This window comes from Tenrec ecaudatus, chromosome 8, assembly GCF_050624435.1.
Source record: "Tenrec ecaudatus isolate mTenEca1 chromosome 8, mTenEca1.hap1, whole genome shotgun sequence".
Lineage (NCBI taxonomy): Eukaryota > Metazoa > Chordata > Mammalia > Afrosoricida > Tenrecidae > Tenrec > Tenrec ecaudatus.
In genome coordinates this window covers 39,193,423-39,211,830 of record NC_134537.1, presented here as the reverse complement: position 1 = coordinate 39,211,830, position 18,408 = coordinate 39,193,423, and the positions used below count along the sequence as shown (strand labels likewise).

Here is an 18,408-nt window from a genome sequence, read left to right as displayed (position 1 = left end):
TCCTTTCCTATCTATTAAATCCAAATCTGTTGACAAGAAGGCAGCATAGCAAAAAAGAATATTAAAAGAATTATGAAAATTCAAAGAAATAAACAGGTCTAATAACAGGAAAATGCAGAAACCAATGCTGGCTTGATGGTTTATTGACCAGTCTCCAGTGAAGTTTTAATAATGTAATCCTTTGGGTCAATAGCCAGACAAGCTTTGGGATAAATGAATAAAGTTAAAGTGCTCAGATCACAAAACTAGATCCTACTTCTCAAGGTGGTATCTTAGAGGAAGACTTTCTTTTCAAAGTAGTTTCCAAACAAATAAGAGTCTCTTCGAGGTCTATCAATTATTTTTCAGTAGTCAAAAACAAGTATTTCACACTATTCATGATATTTAATAAGAGCACCAGAAATTGGACTTTTATTTTCAAATATATTTAATTGAATCCTCTATTCCATGATGACTTCCACAAAATATTCATTTTAATAAAATACAATAGCCCAAATAAACTGATCACTAAAAAACAATTCCAGAAAAAGTTTCATCTTACCTCTACAATAGGGCTAAGGCTGTTTTGAAGTGTTTCTGAAGTCACAGTAGTGCTTGGCAGGCTGGGAATTTCCCAAGTATTCACAGGCTGTATTGGTTCAGATTGCTGTGAACGATCTGTACATTTTGGATTGTCCAGTAAGGTCACTTCATAAAATTCTTGAATATCTGAAAGGAAAATTTCCAAAGTATTTTTATCCTTTATATAATGTTAGAGCAATGTAACTCAAAGCAAAATGTTTACTCTGAATTAGGGAAATAAGTTCAATATAATAATGTTATTTAAACAGTCACTATGTTCTCATTTCATTATATCACAATCTTATGAGCCTACATAGCATAGTATAAAAATCATTGGTTTTAAAGTCAGTCGGTGCTAGGTTAAAATCCCCTCTCTCTCACAAATTATCTACATGTTTAAGTCAATTATTCAATTTCTGGTAACTTGCCAATCGTTGAGAATTGGTGTAAGGACTGGGTGACATATATAAAGCAGTCGGTTAGCCCACAGCCCATACCAGACTCAATAAAACAGACGGTGATGTTAGCGTTGTCCAATCCATCCTGACTCACAGCAACATTGTGCACAATTACAGGAAACACTGCGTGGCCCTGAGCCATCCTCACAATTATTATGTTGAAGCCACTGTACCAATTATTCTCAATGAGGGTCTTTTTGCACTGACCTTCACCTTTACTGAAGCATCTGGTTGTTTTCCAGGGACTTGTCGCTCTTAATGACGTGTCCAAAGTACATGAGAGAAATTCTAGCCGTGCTCACCTTCTATGGAGCATGCTGGCTGTACTTCCAAAGCATACCTGTTTCTTTTTCTGGCAGTCCATGGTATTTTCAGTATTCTTTACACTGGAATTCACATGTTTAAATTCTTCCTCAGTCTTCTTCATTCATTGTCTAGCTTCCACGTGCATCTGAAGCAACTGAAAACCTATTGCATGGGTCAGGGACACCTTTAGTCCTGAAAGTGACATTCTTGCTTAAAGGAGTTTTGTGGAATGGCCCAATGGAAAACATGGCTTGATTTCTTGACTGCTGCTTCCTTGAGCACTGATTATGGATCCAATCCAGATAAAATCACTGACTTTTAAAAATCTTTTCTTGGTGTATCATGATGTTATCTACTGATCCAGCTGTGAAGATTTTGGTTTTCTTTACACTGAGTGGCAATTGATACTATAGGCTGCGCTCCTTGATCTTCAAATGCTTCAAATCCTCACTTTCATCACAAAAGCTTGTTTTCTGAGTTCCAATTCTGATGCCAAGTACTTCACATAGTCCAGTTTTATCAGATTATTTCCTTAGCACACAAAATTAGTAAGTATAGTGTGTAAATACCAGCCTGACACACACCTTTCCTAATTTTAAATTACCCAGTATCCCTGTATTCTGTTGGAACAAATGCTTCTTGGTCTGTGTACAGGTTCTGTGTGGGCACAATATTCACAGGAAGTCTCATTCTTCTCAATGCACCCATAGTTTTGAATGATCCGCACAACTGAATACCTTTGCAGTCAATAAATACAAACACCTTTCTGGTATTCTCTTTCAATCAAGATCCATCTAACATCAGCACTGACCTTCCTCGTTCCATGTCCTTTTCTGAGTCCCACGTGAATTTCTGGAAATCTATCCATGTGCTGTTGCATAAGCTTCAGCAAAATTTCACGGTCATATGATACTGATATTGATAATTTCTGCATTGTTTGGTCATCTTTGTTTGGAATAAGTATATAAAATATGGTCTCATCCTGTTGGTTGGCCAGGTAGCCGTCTTTCAAATGTCTTGGCATAGAAGAGTGAGTGTTTCCAGTGTTTCACCAGCTTGCTAGTATATTAAATGGAAGCTAAAATCCATGCACTTGAATTGTGGTGCTGGAGAAGAATATTGAAATCACCATAGACTGTTAAAAGGACAAATCAATCTGCCTTAAAAGTCCAGCCAGTGTGCTCCTTAGAGGCAAGGATGGTGAGACTTCATCTTACATACTTTGGACATGTTATCAGAAAAGACCAGTCTCTGCAGAAGGACATCCTGCTTGGTAAAGTAGAGCAGCGATTGACAGAGAGGCTACAACAATTGTCTCATACATAATAGTGAGGATGCTGTGCACAGGAACTGACTCAATGGCAGCTAGCAACAACAACACAAGCATTACAGCAAATTCTAGAGATATGAGTTTATAATGTAAACTTCTAACATAGTGTTAACTACCCTCCTAACTAAAGTAAAAAGACATAAGGAAATAAAATTTGAGATAAAATCAAAGAACCATAAAGGCTTATAGCATCCACTAGTACAAAGAAAAGGCATCCTGATGGCTTAGCAATCACACATTAGGCTGCTAACCATAATGTCAACAGTTTGAAACCACCAGCTGCTCTGCTGGAAAAAGAAGAGACTTTCTTCCATAAAGACTTACAGTCTCTGAGACCCACAAGGGTCGCTCTACTCTGTCCAATAATCACTCGGCATTGAATTTGTGGCAGTGAATTTGAGCTCAGTACGAAGGAGCGCTGGTAGCTTTCCCTCTCTTAGGGACTTAAGAGTTTCTTACCACCACAGGAATAATTCTGTCCTATGGGATAGTTATCAGCCGGAATTGGTTCAATGCAGTGTTTGGTTTAGAATATAAATACAAGGAGCCCTGTTGGTATACTGCATTAAGCACTGGGTTGTTTAGCACAGTCAGAAGTCTGTACACACCAGTTGCTCCATGGTAATACACTGTATACAAGACTGCTGACAGAGGGTTTGAAATCCAATAGGTATGCTACCAGAGCCCTTACTTCCAATTTCACTGGCATCAAGTCACTGGAAACTCATACCAACCCTATAGGACAGGGTACAACTGTCCCTGTGAGTTTCTGAAACGGTAACTGTTAATAGGCACAGAAAGCCCCCTCTTTGTCCCACAGAGCTACTGGTGGTTTCGAACTGCTGGCCTTTGAGATCACAGCCCAATAAGTAACCACTACACCACCAGGACTCCCTCACTTATAATAGCACAGGATAATTTTTTAAATCACATTGCTTTGCTATTAGCTAAAATTGTACAGACTTGGTATATTAACACAGGTTTTACAAGGTGTTCACAAAGCTATTAAGTGCTGATTGTTTAATGTTCAGGTTTACTGCTTTTACTTCTACTAATAATTTTCAATTGATTGTTTAAATGGGACAGATTATTATGTAACAGGGATGTACATTATCCTGCATAAGATTATGCACAATAAAATTCAGACAAAGTAACTTGTACTGACACGTAATTTTTGTCTTAATAACCACTAAAATCTTAAAACTTTTCAAATAAAATGGAAATTAAAAACTGTCAGCACAGTGACAATAATATTAACCTACCTCACAAGGTGCTCAAATATTTACCGAGTAAAACACTATGTAAAAGCATTTTATAAAATGAGTCCTCTGCAAAACCAACCATCATGAAAAGATCACTTATAAATGGTTCTTAACCAATAATTACTTAAATCGAATCTAAGCAAATATTAACCACCAAATTCTAGTTCAAACATATAGGGTGAGAAAAAAAATAAAATGTGACCTAATATAATGAAACAAATCTAGAAGGTAATAATATTTTGTACATAACAACTTGTCTGGTCAAGTTAAAAATATCAGTATAATGAAAAGAAAAGGATATTGTTTGCAGGTTAGCTTCTGTTGTGTATAAAAGAAACTAAGAATAGCAAATTGTTGAAATAAATGGTGTCTCTTTAACTATATATACTTTGACCAAGATGGGAAAATATTTAAAGGTGAAAAAGATGGTGAAGGAAGGCACGGCAGCCAACTATAATGTTTGAGTCTTGTTTGGCAGCAGGGCAAAAGTTATACATTGTAGGGACAATTAAGAAAACTTTAATATAAATTACTTTTGAGAAAACAGGCTAGTTACATATTTTATTGGAAGTAGAGTTATGTATACTAGGATCTTTATTTTTATATAAGAAATATACTCATTGTATGAGGTATCTCTCAAAAAATATTCAGATATACATTCACATAGCAAGTATAAAACATTTATTTTAAGAAAACATGGTATCCCAAAGACACTAAACAAATTCTGAGTAACTGGTCTATTATCAGTATCTCTACGATTAGTCCATATCTCTGCATAAAAGTATATTTTTAGTTAAGTTTGACACACTGCATTTCTATGCAATCTTCTTTTCTACAATTAACAGAAACACTGCTTTATTGCCATTCAATTTTCCTTTTTTTGAGATGCAACAGCCTTTATTGTTGTAGCAACACTGATACATATGCCCCATTTCTGGAGGGCCTTCCCCCCACATCCCACCCCTTACCACTGTGAAACTTGTTTCGGGGAGTGGCAGGATCCTTAAGGAGAGCTAAGAGAAGCTTTGTGGCTAGGATTGGGGTGACCCGGGATTCAACAAGGATAGGATGCCTGAGCCTAGTATCCAGGTGGGGGCAGCAGGGGACATCTGGGTCTTGGGTTCAAGATTTGGCAATGCCTTGACCTGGGTCCAGAGCTGAGGTAGGGTCTGGAGAAGCCTTGGTCCTAGGACCAAGATATGCTCATATTTAGTCTCAGCTCCCAGCTTGGGGGGGTCAAGAATGGGGAAAGGTGGGTTTCAGATATGGATTCGGGGAGTTCCTCCAGGTCCTCAGTTGCAGGCTGACTCTGGTCTTCAAGCTCCCATTTTAGTGGCTCTGGCCTGGTCTCAGGTTCAAGGCGTGAAGAATGTACTGGTCCCACAGGGATGAGTATGAAGGATACCACACTTTGGGACCCAGGGTTGGGGGGATGCTGATGCCCTGCTTTCTGGGCTAGGAGAGGGCTTTGGGCCCCAGGTTCTGGCCAGGGTGTATGGTCCAGGATACAGATCCCAGGTCCCTAGGATCCAGCCTCCTGCTCTTGTCCCAGCACCTCTAGAAGCAGCTCCATTGGCATCCGCGTGAGACCAATGCTCTCCATGTTGTTCTCAAGCTTGTTCTTGAGATTGCACAGGCACAGTGAAGCGTGCACCAGGATCATGATGACAGAGTTGACATGCTTGGAAGTACTGCGCAGATGCAGGCAGACTCTGCAGGCACCATGAAGCTTGCCAGGCTCCACTGAGAGTCCACGTGCTGCCCAATCATAGGCCCCACCTTGCCCACACGAGCCAGCAATGAGCTGGGCCGTGCCCTTGTCACTAGAGGCGCACAGGAAGGATCATGGTGAAGTTGATGCAGTATGTGGCGCAGTTCCACTAGTTTCTCCTTGGGCTGTGTGTCAAAAAGACGAATACGGTGCCCTTCTGGGAGGTCGAGGCCACTACAGAGCCTGGCTGGTTCAGGCACATACAGGTGATCTCTCTGATGTGCGCTGCTGGTAAACAGAGCAGACCAAGTACCAGGTTTTGGCTTGCCAAGTCCTCAAGCTGCAGACTCTGGCACCTGTGTCCCGGAAACACCAATAGTTGTTTTTCCAGGCTGGGGCAGCGGTCACAGAGCCCCGGGGTTGTCCCGGGTGTCAAACTCAAAGAGCTTCCGGGGATTGTCAGGGAAGAATATGCGGTTCCTCAGCATGATCACGATCTTGTCATGGCGCAAGCCCACAGCCAGGACTGGCTTGGTGAAGATCAACTCCAACACCAGTTTGCCCTTAGAGTCCTTGCCTTCTCGGGCATCGTCCCAGATCAGCACTGAAATTTCTGAGAACTTGGGACTGCTACCGCCGCCTACCAGGGCCAGCAAATTGGAGCAGTGTAGCATCTTCACCAGGCCCATGCTGCCTACCTACTCATGATCCAGATGCCCCTTTTCCCCATCAATGGCTCCACATTGTAGATATGCACGTCAGTCTCCATGGCACAGCAAAAACAGCTCTGGTGTCGGCTGAAACGAATGCTGGTCACTACTCGAAGTGGTTGCTGAGCCATGGTCCAAGATTTTTCTCCTTGTCTCCGCACGTCCCTGATCCCGGTTCTACTTTTCGGTGCTGCCCGTGGCCCGGCTTACTGACCTCCCCATTTAATTACATTTCTAATGAAAATCTACAACAGCACTGTCCATTAAAATTCCTACAATGATAAAAATGTTCTATATTGCCACTCCCAATATGGTATATCTACTAGCTACATCTATTAAGCAATTAAAATATAGCTAATATAGGAAAGCAATCAAATTTATCATTTTCAGTTTTCTTAATTTAAAGTTAAATATCCATACATGGTGGTTATTACCAGTGAATGGGTTTCAACTATAAAAACCTTATGCACAACAGAACAAAACATTGCCTGGTCCTGTATCATCCTCATAACTGTTGCAACATTTGATCCCTTGTTACAGTCACTTTGTCAATCCATCTCCTTGAGGGTCTTCCTCAGTTTTGCTGACCCTCTCTACCTTGCCAAGCATAATGTCTTTCTCCAGGTATTGGACCCTCTTAACATACCCAGCATGCAGACTGAGTCAATATGTTAAGGTTACAACCTTGAAGGTCTACCTTTCTTGACTTTAAAGCACACAGCAATCCCTTCTGTTTCAGCAACTATATCTGGATCTATGTGCAAGTTCTACATAAGCACAATTATAAATATTCTGGAATGTCCATTCTTGGAAATGTTATCTGTAACTTGTAATTACCCTGCAGAAAAATGGCATGGGAGGCCGTTATTTAACGTCCTCTGGCTGAGGCAGAGGTCAGACATGACTCCACAAACCATCCTTCTTTACCTACTCTGATACCAACCATTCCTCCTCCAGGACTCTACTTCTATGTTGGGGGGGTGGAGGGGGTTCAATAGTTTGTTGCAAAGGCTACACAAAACCAGACAATACTCACAATTACGGGGGTTTGTTAGGGAATTTAATAGGTTACCGTAAGTTAGTATCAGTAACAGTACGGATACAGTCATTGGTTCACATCAACACCTCTTCTCATCCAGCAACCAAGTTTCTTCTCCTTTCCTCAGTTTCTCAGTCACATGATTCCTTGGCTTGTGCTTCTCAGTTCCAGTCTTGGCGCCGCTCCTGAGTCTGTCCCATAGTCTTCATACCAGTCTCTTGGGCCACACTGGTCTCAGCTTCCACCACTTCAGACAGAGATCTGAAATGTGCCTTCAATGGTCCCAGGCTCTTTCCTCTCTTGGTTCAAACATGGCTAATCCTTAAAAGCAGGGGAGTGGTAACAAAAACTGACCAATCCCCTCGATTAATGTTGCACATGCCCTATTTGCCTAGTCACAGACAATCATTTGGTGGGAGTTCCAGAAACGTTGATAGTAAAGCTTCATTCCACCAGAGGCCAATCCATACAGTATCCTCTAGTTGTGTTTGAGATATTGCATCTGTATCTACATACAGATTTTACAGAAGCACAATTCTATGCTCTGGAATTCCCACTTGTAGCAATGTAATCTGCACAATCAAATGTCTTTTACATAGTCATTGTAACACAGGTAAACATTGTTCTCCATTTTTTTTTTTGCTTTCCACAAATATCCATCTGACATCAGCAACAATATTCCTTCATTCCACATCCACTTCCGAATCTGGCTTGAATTCCTGACAGTTCTCTGTAGATGTACTACTGCAACTGTCTGTTAATTATCTTTAGTAACTCGTATTTGATATTAATACTGTTCAGTAAGTTCTGCATTCTGCTGGATCACCTTTTACTGGAATAGTCACAGATATGGATATCTTCCAATTAGCTGGTCAGGCAGAGGTCTTCCAAACTTCTTAGTATAGACAGCCGAGTCTTTCCAGTGTTTCATCAGGTTGTAGAAACATCTCAATTGTTACAGAGTTAGTGGCTACCATGTAGGACAGTATATATCCTTACTAATTTAATTAAACTATAGTAACATTTATGTATTTAGTATGGTCAAAGACCATACATAATAATTTGCCCCATTTACGCAATCAATTGAAAATTATCAGAAGTAAAAGCAGTAAACCTGAATATTAAATAACTAGAACTGAACAGCTTTGTGAGCACCAAGAACCTGTGTTAATATACCAAGTCTGTACAATTCTAGCTAATAACAAAACAATGTGATTTAAAAAACTATCCTGTGCTATTATAAATGAGGGAGTCCTGGTGGTATAGTGATTACTCATTGGGCTGTGATGTGAAAGGTCAGCAGTTCAAAAGCACCAGCAGCTCTGTGGGACAAACACAGGGCTTTCTTCTCCTATTAAGTCATAGTTTCAGAAACTCACAGGGGCGGTTCTACCCTGTCCTATAGGGTTGTTATGAGGTCCCAATGACTTGATGTCAGTGAGATTATATGTAATAGTGCGGTATAGATTATCCTGTATAAAATTACGCACAATAAGGTTTAGACCAAATAACTTCTACTGAGACATGTAACTTTTTGCAGTCTTAATAACCAGTAAAAATCTTAACTTTTCAAATAAAAACTCTCAGCAGTGAGGATAATACTAACCTACCTCACAAGCTGCTCATATATTACCAAGTAAAACGCTATGTAAACACATTTTATAAAATGAGTCCTATGTAAAACTATTAACCATCATGAAAAGTATTTCATAAGAGAATTTTTCCAGAAGTTCACACTCATCATGCTATCAATTAAATTAACTTGATTCTAGCTCCTATGTCCATCTGACAAATAACCTTTCCTAAAATGTTATTCCTGAGTTCCAATGGATTGGGAGATCAAATATTTATCATATATTTACTATATTAGGCTTAAAGGAAAATAAACAGAACCCTAGTGAAGTGCTTAAATGAGTGAAGTGCACGGGCTTCAGTGCCGTGCTCTGCGTTTTCTAATACCATTTTAGAGAGCGTCGTTTCTCGATTGGGCTCAACATAACCAATGAAGGCAGGTAAAAAGGAGCCAATTCCCATCCTTGGCTAACTAAAACCATTTGCAAAAGTTTTGGACTATTTCTGGTAATACATGTGCAGTATAGTGAAATCTTCGATACAACAGTCCCAATTATTATTATTTTCTTAAATAAAGAGGTATTTATTCTTGGCCAATGCCCCATCCTGACTTAGGTTCCATTCTCTTATACTTTTTCCCTATCACTTGTCCACTATAGTTCTTCAATGTGGGGTACAAGATTACAGTGATGAGCAACAGAATCTCTTCAGAAACTTACTTCACAAAAACCTTCCCTCAATTGTGTCAGCTAAGATTTTCCAAAGCACTTAATCAAATAGGGCAATCTCTAGAAAAATCACAGATGTCACTTAATATTCACATTCTGTAAAGTAGTGTGTTATGTGATTTGGATGCTGTGCAAACACTGATCATATAGCTAGCAATAAGACATGCCTAAATCACAATTTCTAACTTTACGTTGCTTAATAATAATAATAATCTTTTGTTTCACTACTTCTCCTTTGTTTCAATACTTCTCCGTTGCCTCTTGATATCTTTATCACTGGTTTTAGCTATGTTTGGGAATCGTGATGCATTTTACCATAACATTTTCAAAAGAAAAAATAAACAAAAAAACAAAAAATAAACAAGTAACACCCAAAAGACACATAATACACAAGATTGAATGCTGCCAACAACCTGAAGCATATACTGTTACAGAGCAAACTTTTCATTTGTAAGTAGGGAAAATAACAATATAAAGTACAGTATATATGTAAGCCAGTAACATAGGCATTTATAAAGATTACCAAGACAGATGTATTGTAAATTATATAGGTACCATTATACTCTGCCAGCAAAATTGTTTGTATATACAAGAGACATGAAACATACACATTATGTACAGAAAAGTCCATCTGGTTACAACCCATTCTCCAATCAATTTCTGACCATGAATTTACAAGCAGTCAAACTTTGCCCAAGTAGACATTATACAATGTAAATACATAGACTTAAAGTTTTCTTTTGAGGAGCACTTTCTAAGCTACACTTCTAGGAGGGAAAAATGGGAGAAGGGGCAAATAACAGTTCACAAAATATATCAAAATAATCAAAGATGTAAGAAAGACAGTATGATTTTTGTTATTTTTGTAAATTGGATAAGTGCACATTGAAACATCAAAATGTCATTTTCACATATCAGAGCAGAAAAGATTAAAATGATAATACTCTATACTTGTTAAGATATGATGAATTGTTCATTCTCCTACACACTACTACCTGAAAATTTAAACAGACATAACATTTCTGGGGGTAATTTAACAAATTACATTAAAAGTCACAGATCATCTGACAAAACAATTCATTTTAGGAATTTGTCCAAAGGATATAATAAATGATGTAAAACAAAGATGTGGTCTATAGTTCAGAAAAATTGTAAATCTGCGTGCTCCTGGGAAGCCACTAATATAACTACAATGTAAACAGTGATCTCAATCCAAATTCACTGCCACTGAGTAAATTCTAACAGGCAAGAGTAAAACTGCCCTGTGGGTATCCAAGAGTAGAAAGCTTCATTCTCATCTTCCACCTGCAGAGTGGCTAGTGGTTTCAAACTGCTGACCCTGTGGTTAGCAGCCCAACACATAACCCAAATCTATTAGTACAGAAGAACATCCATTGATTGCTTCTTTAAGACAACTATTCTGCCAGACTACTCAATAGTGGATGCTACAAATAAAAGATAGGTAGCCTCAGTTTCCAAGTGCCTCTTAAAGTGTGATCATCTCTGGATCTCACTGTGCTCTGTGAGATTCTAGAGTAATGTGTTTTAATACAACAAGCTATCATTTAAACCAAGCCAAGGACTTTGTCGGTGCTCAACTGACGAAACAATAGTCTGTTCTACCACCAGAGGAAAAAACAATTGTGCTGTAATTAACGAGAGGCAGTGTTAAATTCCTGAAGGATGGTCAAGGATAATTTTAACCAGATGTGATTGTGGAAAACAATTACACTGCTTTACTTGTGTAGAGAATTTATTTTACAAAGTGAAAATGTGTATATACACACAGAATATATTTTAGGATATTCAACCTCTAGAAGAAATGGGAGATCACTAGTGTTAGAATTTCTTTGCTTGTATGTAACTGACTTTAAACATTTTACACAGATCATATATTATTTTTATAATAAATTCCATTTTGGAGGGTTAAAAGAAAGATACTAGAAAGCTGAAGCACACTGAAATATAACCCTGCCATTTCAGAGGGGTGGGGGAAATGTAGAAGACTGGCTAAAAGCAAGCACACTGTTTTTATATACTTGTAAACTACAGTATTTAAATCTACCAAAGTACAGATACAAGTTTTCTTCTAAATCAGTGTAAATTTTAAAAGCCATTTCTTAATTTTAAAATTGAGTATATATTATAAACGATCCATGTTTCACACACTATAAATAGGAAAGATGCCAAAATTATTTGAATACTTTCAGATAGCTTTGACTAATAGTCACAGGGTATTCACATGAATAGTCCTTAAAAGAAGGTGTGTACTAAAAAGAACCAGGGTTTCTCAAAGAAATGGCAGATTCCTGAGCAGGCACAGGAGTTAAGTAACAAGATCAGCCTGAAACATCCAACTTATGCAAAAAAGTGTTCAACAACAACAAAAATAGTGACACGTCCTTAAGAACACAAACACAAGTTTGAGAGGGCTCTCACTAATTAACACATGACCATCTAAGCAGCAAAATGATTAAGGATGGTAATAAATGAAAACCAACCATTCTCTTAGAAATGTTGAAAGTCTTGCTAAAGATGCTGACCTAGTCAGGCACACCACACCTTCCCTCCACAGCAGACTCAAGAAATCAAGCAAAGCAGAAGATGGCAATCCCAAAAGCCTGAGCATCAAATGAAAGGGCAAAGAATCAGCTCAAACACTGGCAGAAAGAAGAAACTGAACAAAATAGGGAACAAGCAGAGATACAAAGCAGCCAACTGAGCCCAGCGTGGCCACAGTAAAACACAGCAAAGAGTGATCCCAGGTAAAGAGCGCAGGACACCAACTTTACAGTCTCCAAAAGGACAGAGATGCAGTGACAACAAATCCTGAGTGAGGCAAGGTGAGTATAAGCTGACCCAAATATCAGCCGAAGCACCTCATTTTACCACAAAAATGGAATAAAAACTGTGCTAAAAAACTCGGCTTAGAGACGAGTATATATGGTAAACCAGATTTAACAAAGGAACGTGTAGGAAGGAGGGAGAACGCTCAGGGACCAAGGAGATGACAGAGCCTGGAAGGAGCCAGAAAACAGGGGCAGAACTCCTCAGCAAAGGTCCCTGTCAGTCTAAATTAGAGGAGGTGAGGGTCTGTGGAGGGCGGCTAGAGGCAATGGACTGCAAATAATCCCTCTCCTTTCCCGGGCCAAGGAAAGGATCGGATAGATGACGGCCTTGCCTAGGAGTGCACCGGTACTGGCACTAGTGGCTAGCACTAGAAGTGCACAACTCCCCGTTCTCCAATTACCCTCTCGGTGACCGGAGGTGTGCCCATCCAAGCCAACCGCCCTCCCATGCCCAATGGGCCATCACGTAAGGCTCCACAATGCCAATCAGTGCTCCCACCAGTCCATCTCCCCAGCCTTCTGGCATTCTGTTCCCCAAATAGGATAGGTAAGTAACAAGGTTACTTGTTACTTTTTGTTATGTAAACATAATAGATCATATACTTAGGAAACAGACACGCCCAAATCACAACTTCCACCTTTGTGATGTTTAATAATCTTTAGTTCCACTATTTCTCCTTCGTTTCAATATGGCAGACACCATCCTATGGATGTTCAGTCCCACCAAACCCGCAGCCATCACATCAATTCTAACTCAGAGTGACTCTAAAGGGTAGGGTAGAACTGCCATGGGGGGTTCTGAGATGGTAACTCTTCATGGGAGTAGAAAGCCTCATATTTCTCCCACAGAGCAGTTGGTGGTTCTGAACTGCTGACCTTGTGGTTAGCAGCCCAACCAAGCTGTAACCAAGTCCACCATTAGTCTACCACACATGATGTCATTTATTCACTCCAATGCTAGTAGATTAACAACAAATAGATGGCAGCCAACACCCATCCAGGTCACCCTCCGCTACACAGATCAGTGAACAAAGACCCATGCTCGCACTCCAGCTAGTAGCCTATCTACCTGAAAACAGGTGATAAGTACAGCAATGCTGCCAAACCAGCAACAAGAGTGGCACACCACCTCCAGCTCCCTAGAGTAATCAAAACAAAAACTTAGGGTAAGGCAAACAAACATGCAATCAATAAATACAATAATGTTTAGGACTAACATCAAATCACAGAGGGAAGCAGCACACCAACATGTGTGAACATGAAGGGCCGAGGGGACAAGGTTTCAAGCAACAAAGGCGGGGGAAAAAAATCATATCATCATGAATGAGACTGCATGATGGGGACCCAATGACCATCTGTAGACAACTGGACATCCCTTGCAGAGGGGTAGTGGGGAGGAGATGAGTCACTCAGGGTTCAGTGTAGCAACAATGAAACTCACAACCTTCCTCTAGTTCTTAAATGCTTCCTCCCCCCAACTATCATGATCCAAATACTACCTTGCAAACCTGGTTACACCAGAGGATGCACAGCGGTACAGTTGGGATCTGGAAACACAGGGAATCTAGGACAGATGAACCCCTCAGGACCAACGGTGAGAGTGGCGATACTGAGAGGGAAGAGGAGATAGAAAGGGGGAACCGATCTCAGGGATCTACATATATAACTTCCTCTCTGGGGGATGGGCAACAGGAAAGTGGGTTAAGGGAGATGCCGGGCAGTGTAAGATAAGATAAAATAATAATTTATAAATTATTAAGTGTTCATGAGGGAGGCGGGAGCCCCCGGGGAGGGAGGTGGAGGGAAAAAGGAAAACGAGCTGATTCCAGGAACCCAAGCAGAAGGCAAATTTTGAGAATGATGAGGGCAACGAATGTGCAAGGGTACTTTACTCAAGTGATGTATGTATGGATTGTGATAAGAGTTGTATGATCCCCAATAAAATGATTTAAATAAATAAATTTCTAAATCACAGAAAGTGATACAAGAGAGTAACCAAAATAAAGGAGCAGAAAATTTTCCTGAGAAAGAAATGATAACACAACTACTAAAAAAAAAAAAGACATACTTAGGGTGCTTCAAGAGATTACGAAAATTCTGATTACTCAGTCAAAACCATGTTGGCAAGAAAACAACAGATGCCATATGTCATCAGCAAAGAATGATATATTCAGCAAAATTGTCTCTCAAACACAATGGCAAAACTAAGACTTTTTCAGATAAACAGAAAATTAATTTGTAAAAAACGAGACCAACTTTACAAATATATTAAAGGGAGTTCTTCATACACAGAAGCATCAGACAACCACCAGAAATTGACACATAACATTATCCAGATACTAACCCAGATAAAGAATGCTCAAAAATGAAGCTAAAAGACTGCAAACAGGGAACCAATCCATAAATGACAAGAACTACAAAATAAAAAAGTAATAAATGTTGTAGCTCCAGAAACCCACAAAAAGAAGTTCAGGCAATACCAAAGAGACTGTTTTGGGGGGCTTTATTGAATTCCTTTTCTCCATCAGTTGAGATGATCTAGGTAAGCAAATCATCAATGAAGAGGAGGAACAAGGTAAGAGCTCTCACACTCCTGGCTCTCAGAACCTACTACATACAGTCATGGTAATCAAAATATGCTGGTACTAGCACAACCACAGGCATGTAGAACAATGGAATAGTAAGTCTGCCGATTTATGGACAACTCATCTTTGACAAAGGACCAAAGTCCATTAAATGGGAAACAGAGTGGCGCAGGCAAAACTGGACATATATTTGCAGAAAAATTAAACAAAATCCATGCCTCACATCATACACAAAATTAACTCAAAATGAATCAAAGACCTAAATTTAAAATGTAAAACTATAAAGATTATGGGGGGGGTGGAAAATAGGCAAGACATGACATAAATAGAATACCAAACATTACTAATAATACACAAATAGCAAAGGATAAATCAGGTAACTGGGATCTTTGAATACTGAAACAACTTTATAAGAAGGGATTCATAATAGACATTATAAGAATAAAGGGGGGAGAATTTTTTTAATGTTTTATTATGGCATATTAAAGGTCTAATCTATAAAAGTTAAAGAAAATTTCAATACTACTAGAACAAAAAGACAAACAGTCCAATTTTAAAATGCGCAAAGGACAAGTACAGACACTTCCACCATGTTCGTGAAGAACACATGAAACTCTGCTACCAATCATTAGCCATTCCAAAAAACCAAACCAAGCTCACCACCATCGAGTGGACGCCAACTCACAGCGACCCTATAAAAGCAGGGTAGAACTGCCCCTGGGAGTTTTCAAGACACTTCATGGAGTAGAAAGGCCCATCTTTCTCCCTCAGAAAGACTGGTGGTTTCAAACTTCTTGAAGCTTGTAATTAGCGGTAGCCCAACACATAACCACTGAACACTTGAGGCCCCTGCATTAGCCACTACAGATAGAAACCAAAACTACAATGAGATATGACCTTACCCTGGCAATAATGACACTGATCAAAAGAATATATACTGGCAAGGTTATGGGGAAAGTTGAGCTCGTATACATTGCTTGTGGGATTACAAAATGGTACAAACAATATGGAAGCCAGCGTGGTGCTTCCTTGAAAAGGAAAGGCAGATCCATCCAGCAATCCTATCCCTAGGTTTTATGCTAGAGAAAGAATGGTGATACAAAGACACATGCACACCCCTGTTCATCACAGCATTATTCAAAATAGGAAAGATAAAGGCAACCTGAATGCACAATCAATGGATGGATAAACTGAGGTACATACATACAATGGAATACCATGCACTGATTAACAATGATAAAAAATCATTAGGAAAATTCAAATATAAACAGTAAGTTACCACTTCACATCTACTGTTAGGTGCCATTAGGTTGGTTCCTACTCATAGTGACTCAAGAACAGAATGAAAAAGTGCCTGATTCAGTGCCCTCCTCACAATTGTTCTTATGGACTGTCAATCCATCACATCAAAGACCTTTCCTCTTTTTCACAGCCCTACTTTACCAGGCATGATGTCCTCCAAGGAATGGTCTCTACTGGCATGTCCAAAATGCATGAGACAAAGTCTCACCATCTGTAGTAGCTACATAATTTCATGTCAACTTGAATATATATAAAAGTGTAGGTGTGGTATTCATTCAACCACGTCACAGTCTGATGGTGGCTCCTTGTGGGCGTGGCCTTCTCATAAGGAGGGCCCTGGGAACCTCCCCTTCTCTCTCTGCCTCCACCTTCCTGCTGACTGACTCTGATAGCTGTCAGTCACCATTGGATCCACACAATTCTGCAACCACTGACCTGTGATATTCCTGCATTCTGCATCATTGTTTGTGACTGACTACTTGAGTATAAAGAAGGACTTAAGGATTAATACAGACTTTATAGAACTGATAGGGACTGGGTTGGAATGTTTTCTTGATATACAATTACTTCCTGATATAAAACTCTTTTTAAAACATATGAATGTCACTGGATTTCTCTCTCTAGTCAACCTGGCCTAACACACCATCCTTGTCTCTAAGGAGCATTCTGGTTGTACTTCTTCAAAGACAGATTTGTTGGTTCTTTTGGCAGTCCATGGTACTTTCAATATTCTCATTCAGCATCATATTCAGATGCATCGATTCTTCTTTGGTCTTCATTATTCAATGCCCAACGTTCACATGAGTATGATGCAACTGGAAAAGCCAGAGCCTGGGTCAGGTGCCCTTTAGATTTCAAAGTAACATCCTACCTTCTCAACGCTTTAAAGACGTCTTTCTTTTTTTTTTTAAAGACGTCTTTCTTATGCAGCAGTTTTTACCCAATGCAACACATACTGCTTCCATGAGCATTAAGACCCAAACAAGACAAAATCCTCAACAACTTCAATCTTTTCTCCACCTACCATGTTGCCTATTGGTCCACTTATGAGGACTTTTGTTTCCTTTACAGTGAGTTGTTATCCATATTGAAGACTGCAGTCCTTGATCTTTAATACGTGGTTCAGGTGTTCCTCACTTTCAGCAAACAATGGTGTTTCACCTGCATATCATAGGTTGTTAATTTTCCTTCCTCCATTCCTGATGATGCATCTTTTCATATAATCCAGTTTCTATGACTACTTGTCCAGCATACAGATTAAGTATGGTGAGAGGAAACAGCCCTGACGCATACCTTTTCTGGCTTTAAACCATGCAGTATTCCCTTGTTCTGTTCCCATAACTGAACTCTGTACAGGTTCAGAATGAAGCACAATGTTGGGTTCTCGGGTTCCCATTCTTCTAAAAGCTGTCCACAGTTTGTTATGCTCCACATAGTCTAATGCTTTAGCATAGTCAAATAAAACACAAGTAAACATCTTTTCTGGTATTGTCTGCTTTCAGCCATGATCCATCAGACATCAACAATGATATCCCTTGTTCTATGTCCTGACACCAGCCTGAACCTCTGGCAGCTCTCTGTAAATGTACTGTTACAGCTGGTTTTGGATGATCTTCAGCAAAATTTTGCTTGCACGTGATTATTGACACTGTTCTATAATTCACACATTCTGTTGAGGTCATCTTTCTTTAGAATGAATACAAAAATTATGGATCTATTCCAGTCAGTGGGCCAAGTAGCTGTCTTCCAAATTTCCTGGCATTAGCTTGTTAAAACATTTCAATTGGTACTCCATCAATTTCTGGAATCTTATTTTTGGCTAATGCTTTCAGTGTACTTTAAACTTCTTCCTTCAGTATCACTGATTCTTGCTCATAGGCTACTTCCTGAAATGGCTGAATGTTGACTAGTCCTTTTTGGCACATTCACTGTGCATTTGTTCTATTTCTTTTGATGCATCCTGCATTGTTCAATATTTTCCCCACAGAAACTTTC

The 18,408-nt window shown here is 39.5% G+C and overlaps 1 protein-coding gene and 1 pseudogene across 5 annotated transcripts in view; both read right to left on the bottom strand.

Annotated features, from left to right (window-relative positions):
* Positions 1–18,408, bottom strand: part of DLG1 (discs large MAGUK scaffold protein 1) — a 235,722-nt gene that overhangs the window by 205,310 nt on the left and 12,004 nt on the right. For all 5 annotated transcript variants that reach the window (XM_075556240.1, XM_075556241.1, XM_075556243.1 and 2 more), the window contains exon 4: positions 542–708. In XM_075556240.1, coding sequence (XP_075412355.1) covers positions 542–708 — 167 coding nt within the window. The remainder of the gene's footprint in view (positions 1–541; positions 709–18,408) is intronic.
* On the bottom strand, positions 5,440–6,539 carry LOC142454578 (WD repeat domain phosphoinositide-interacting protein 4 pseudogene; annotated as a pseudogene).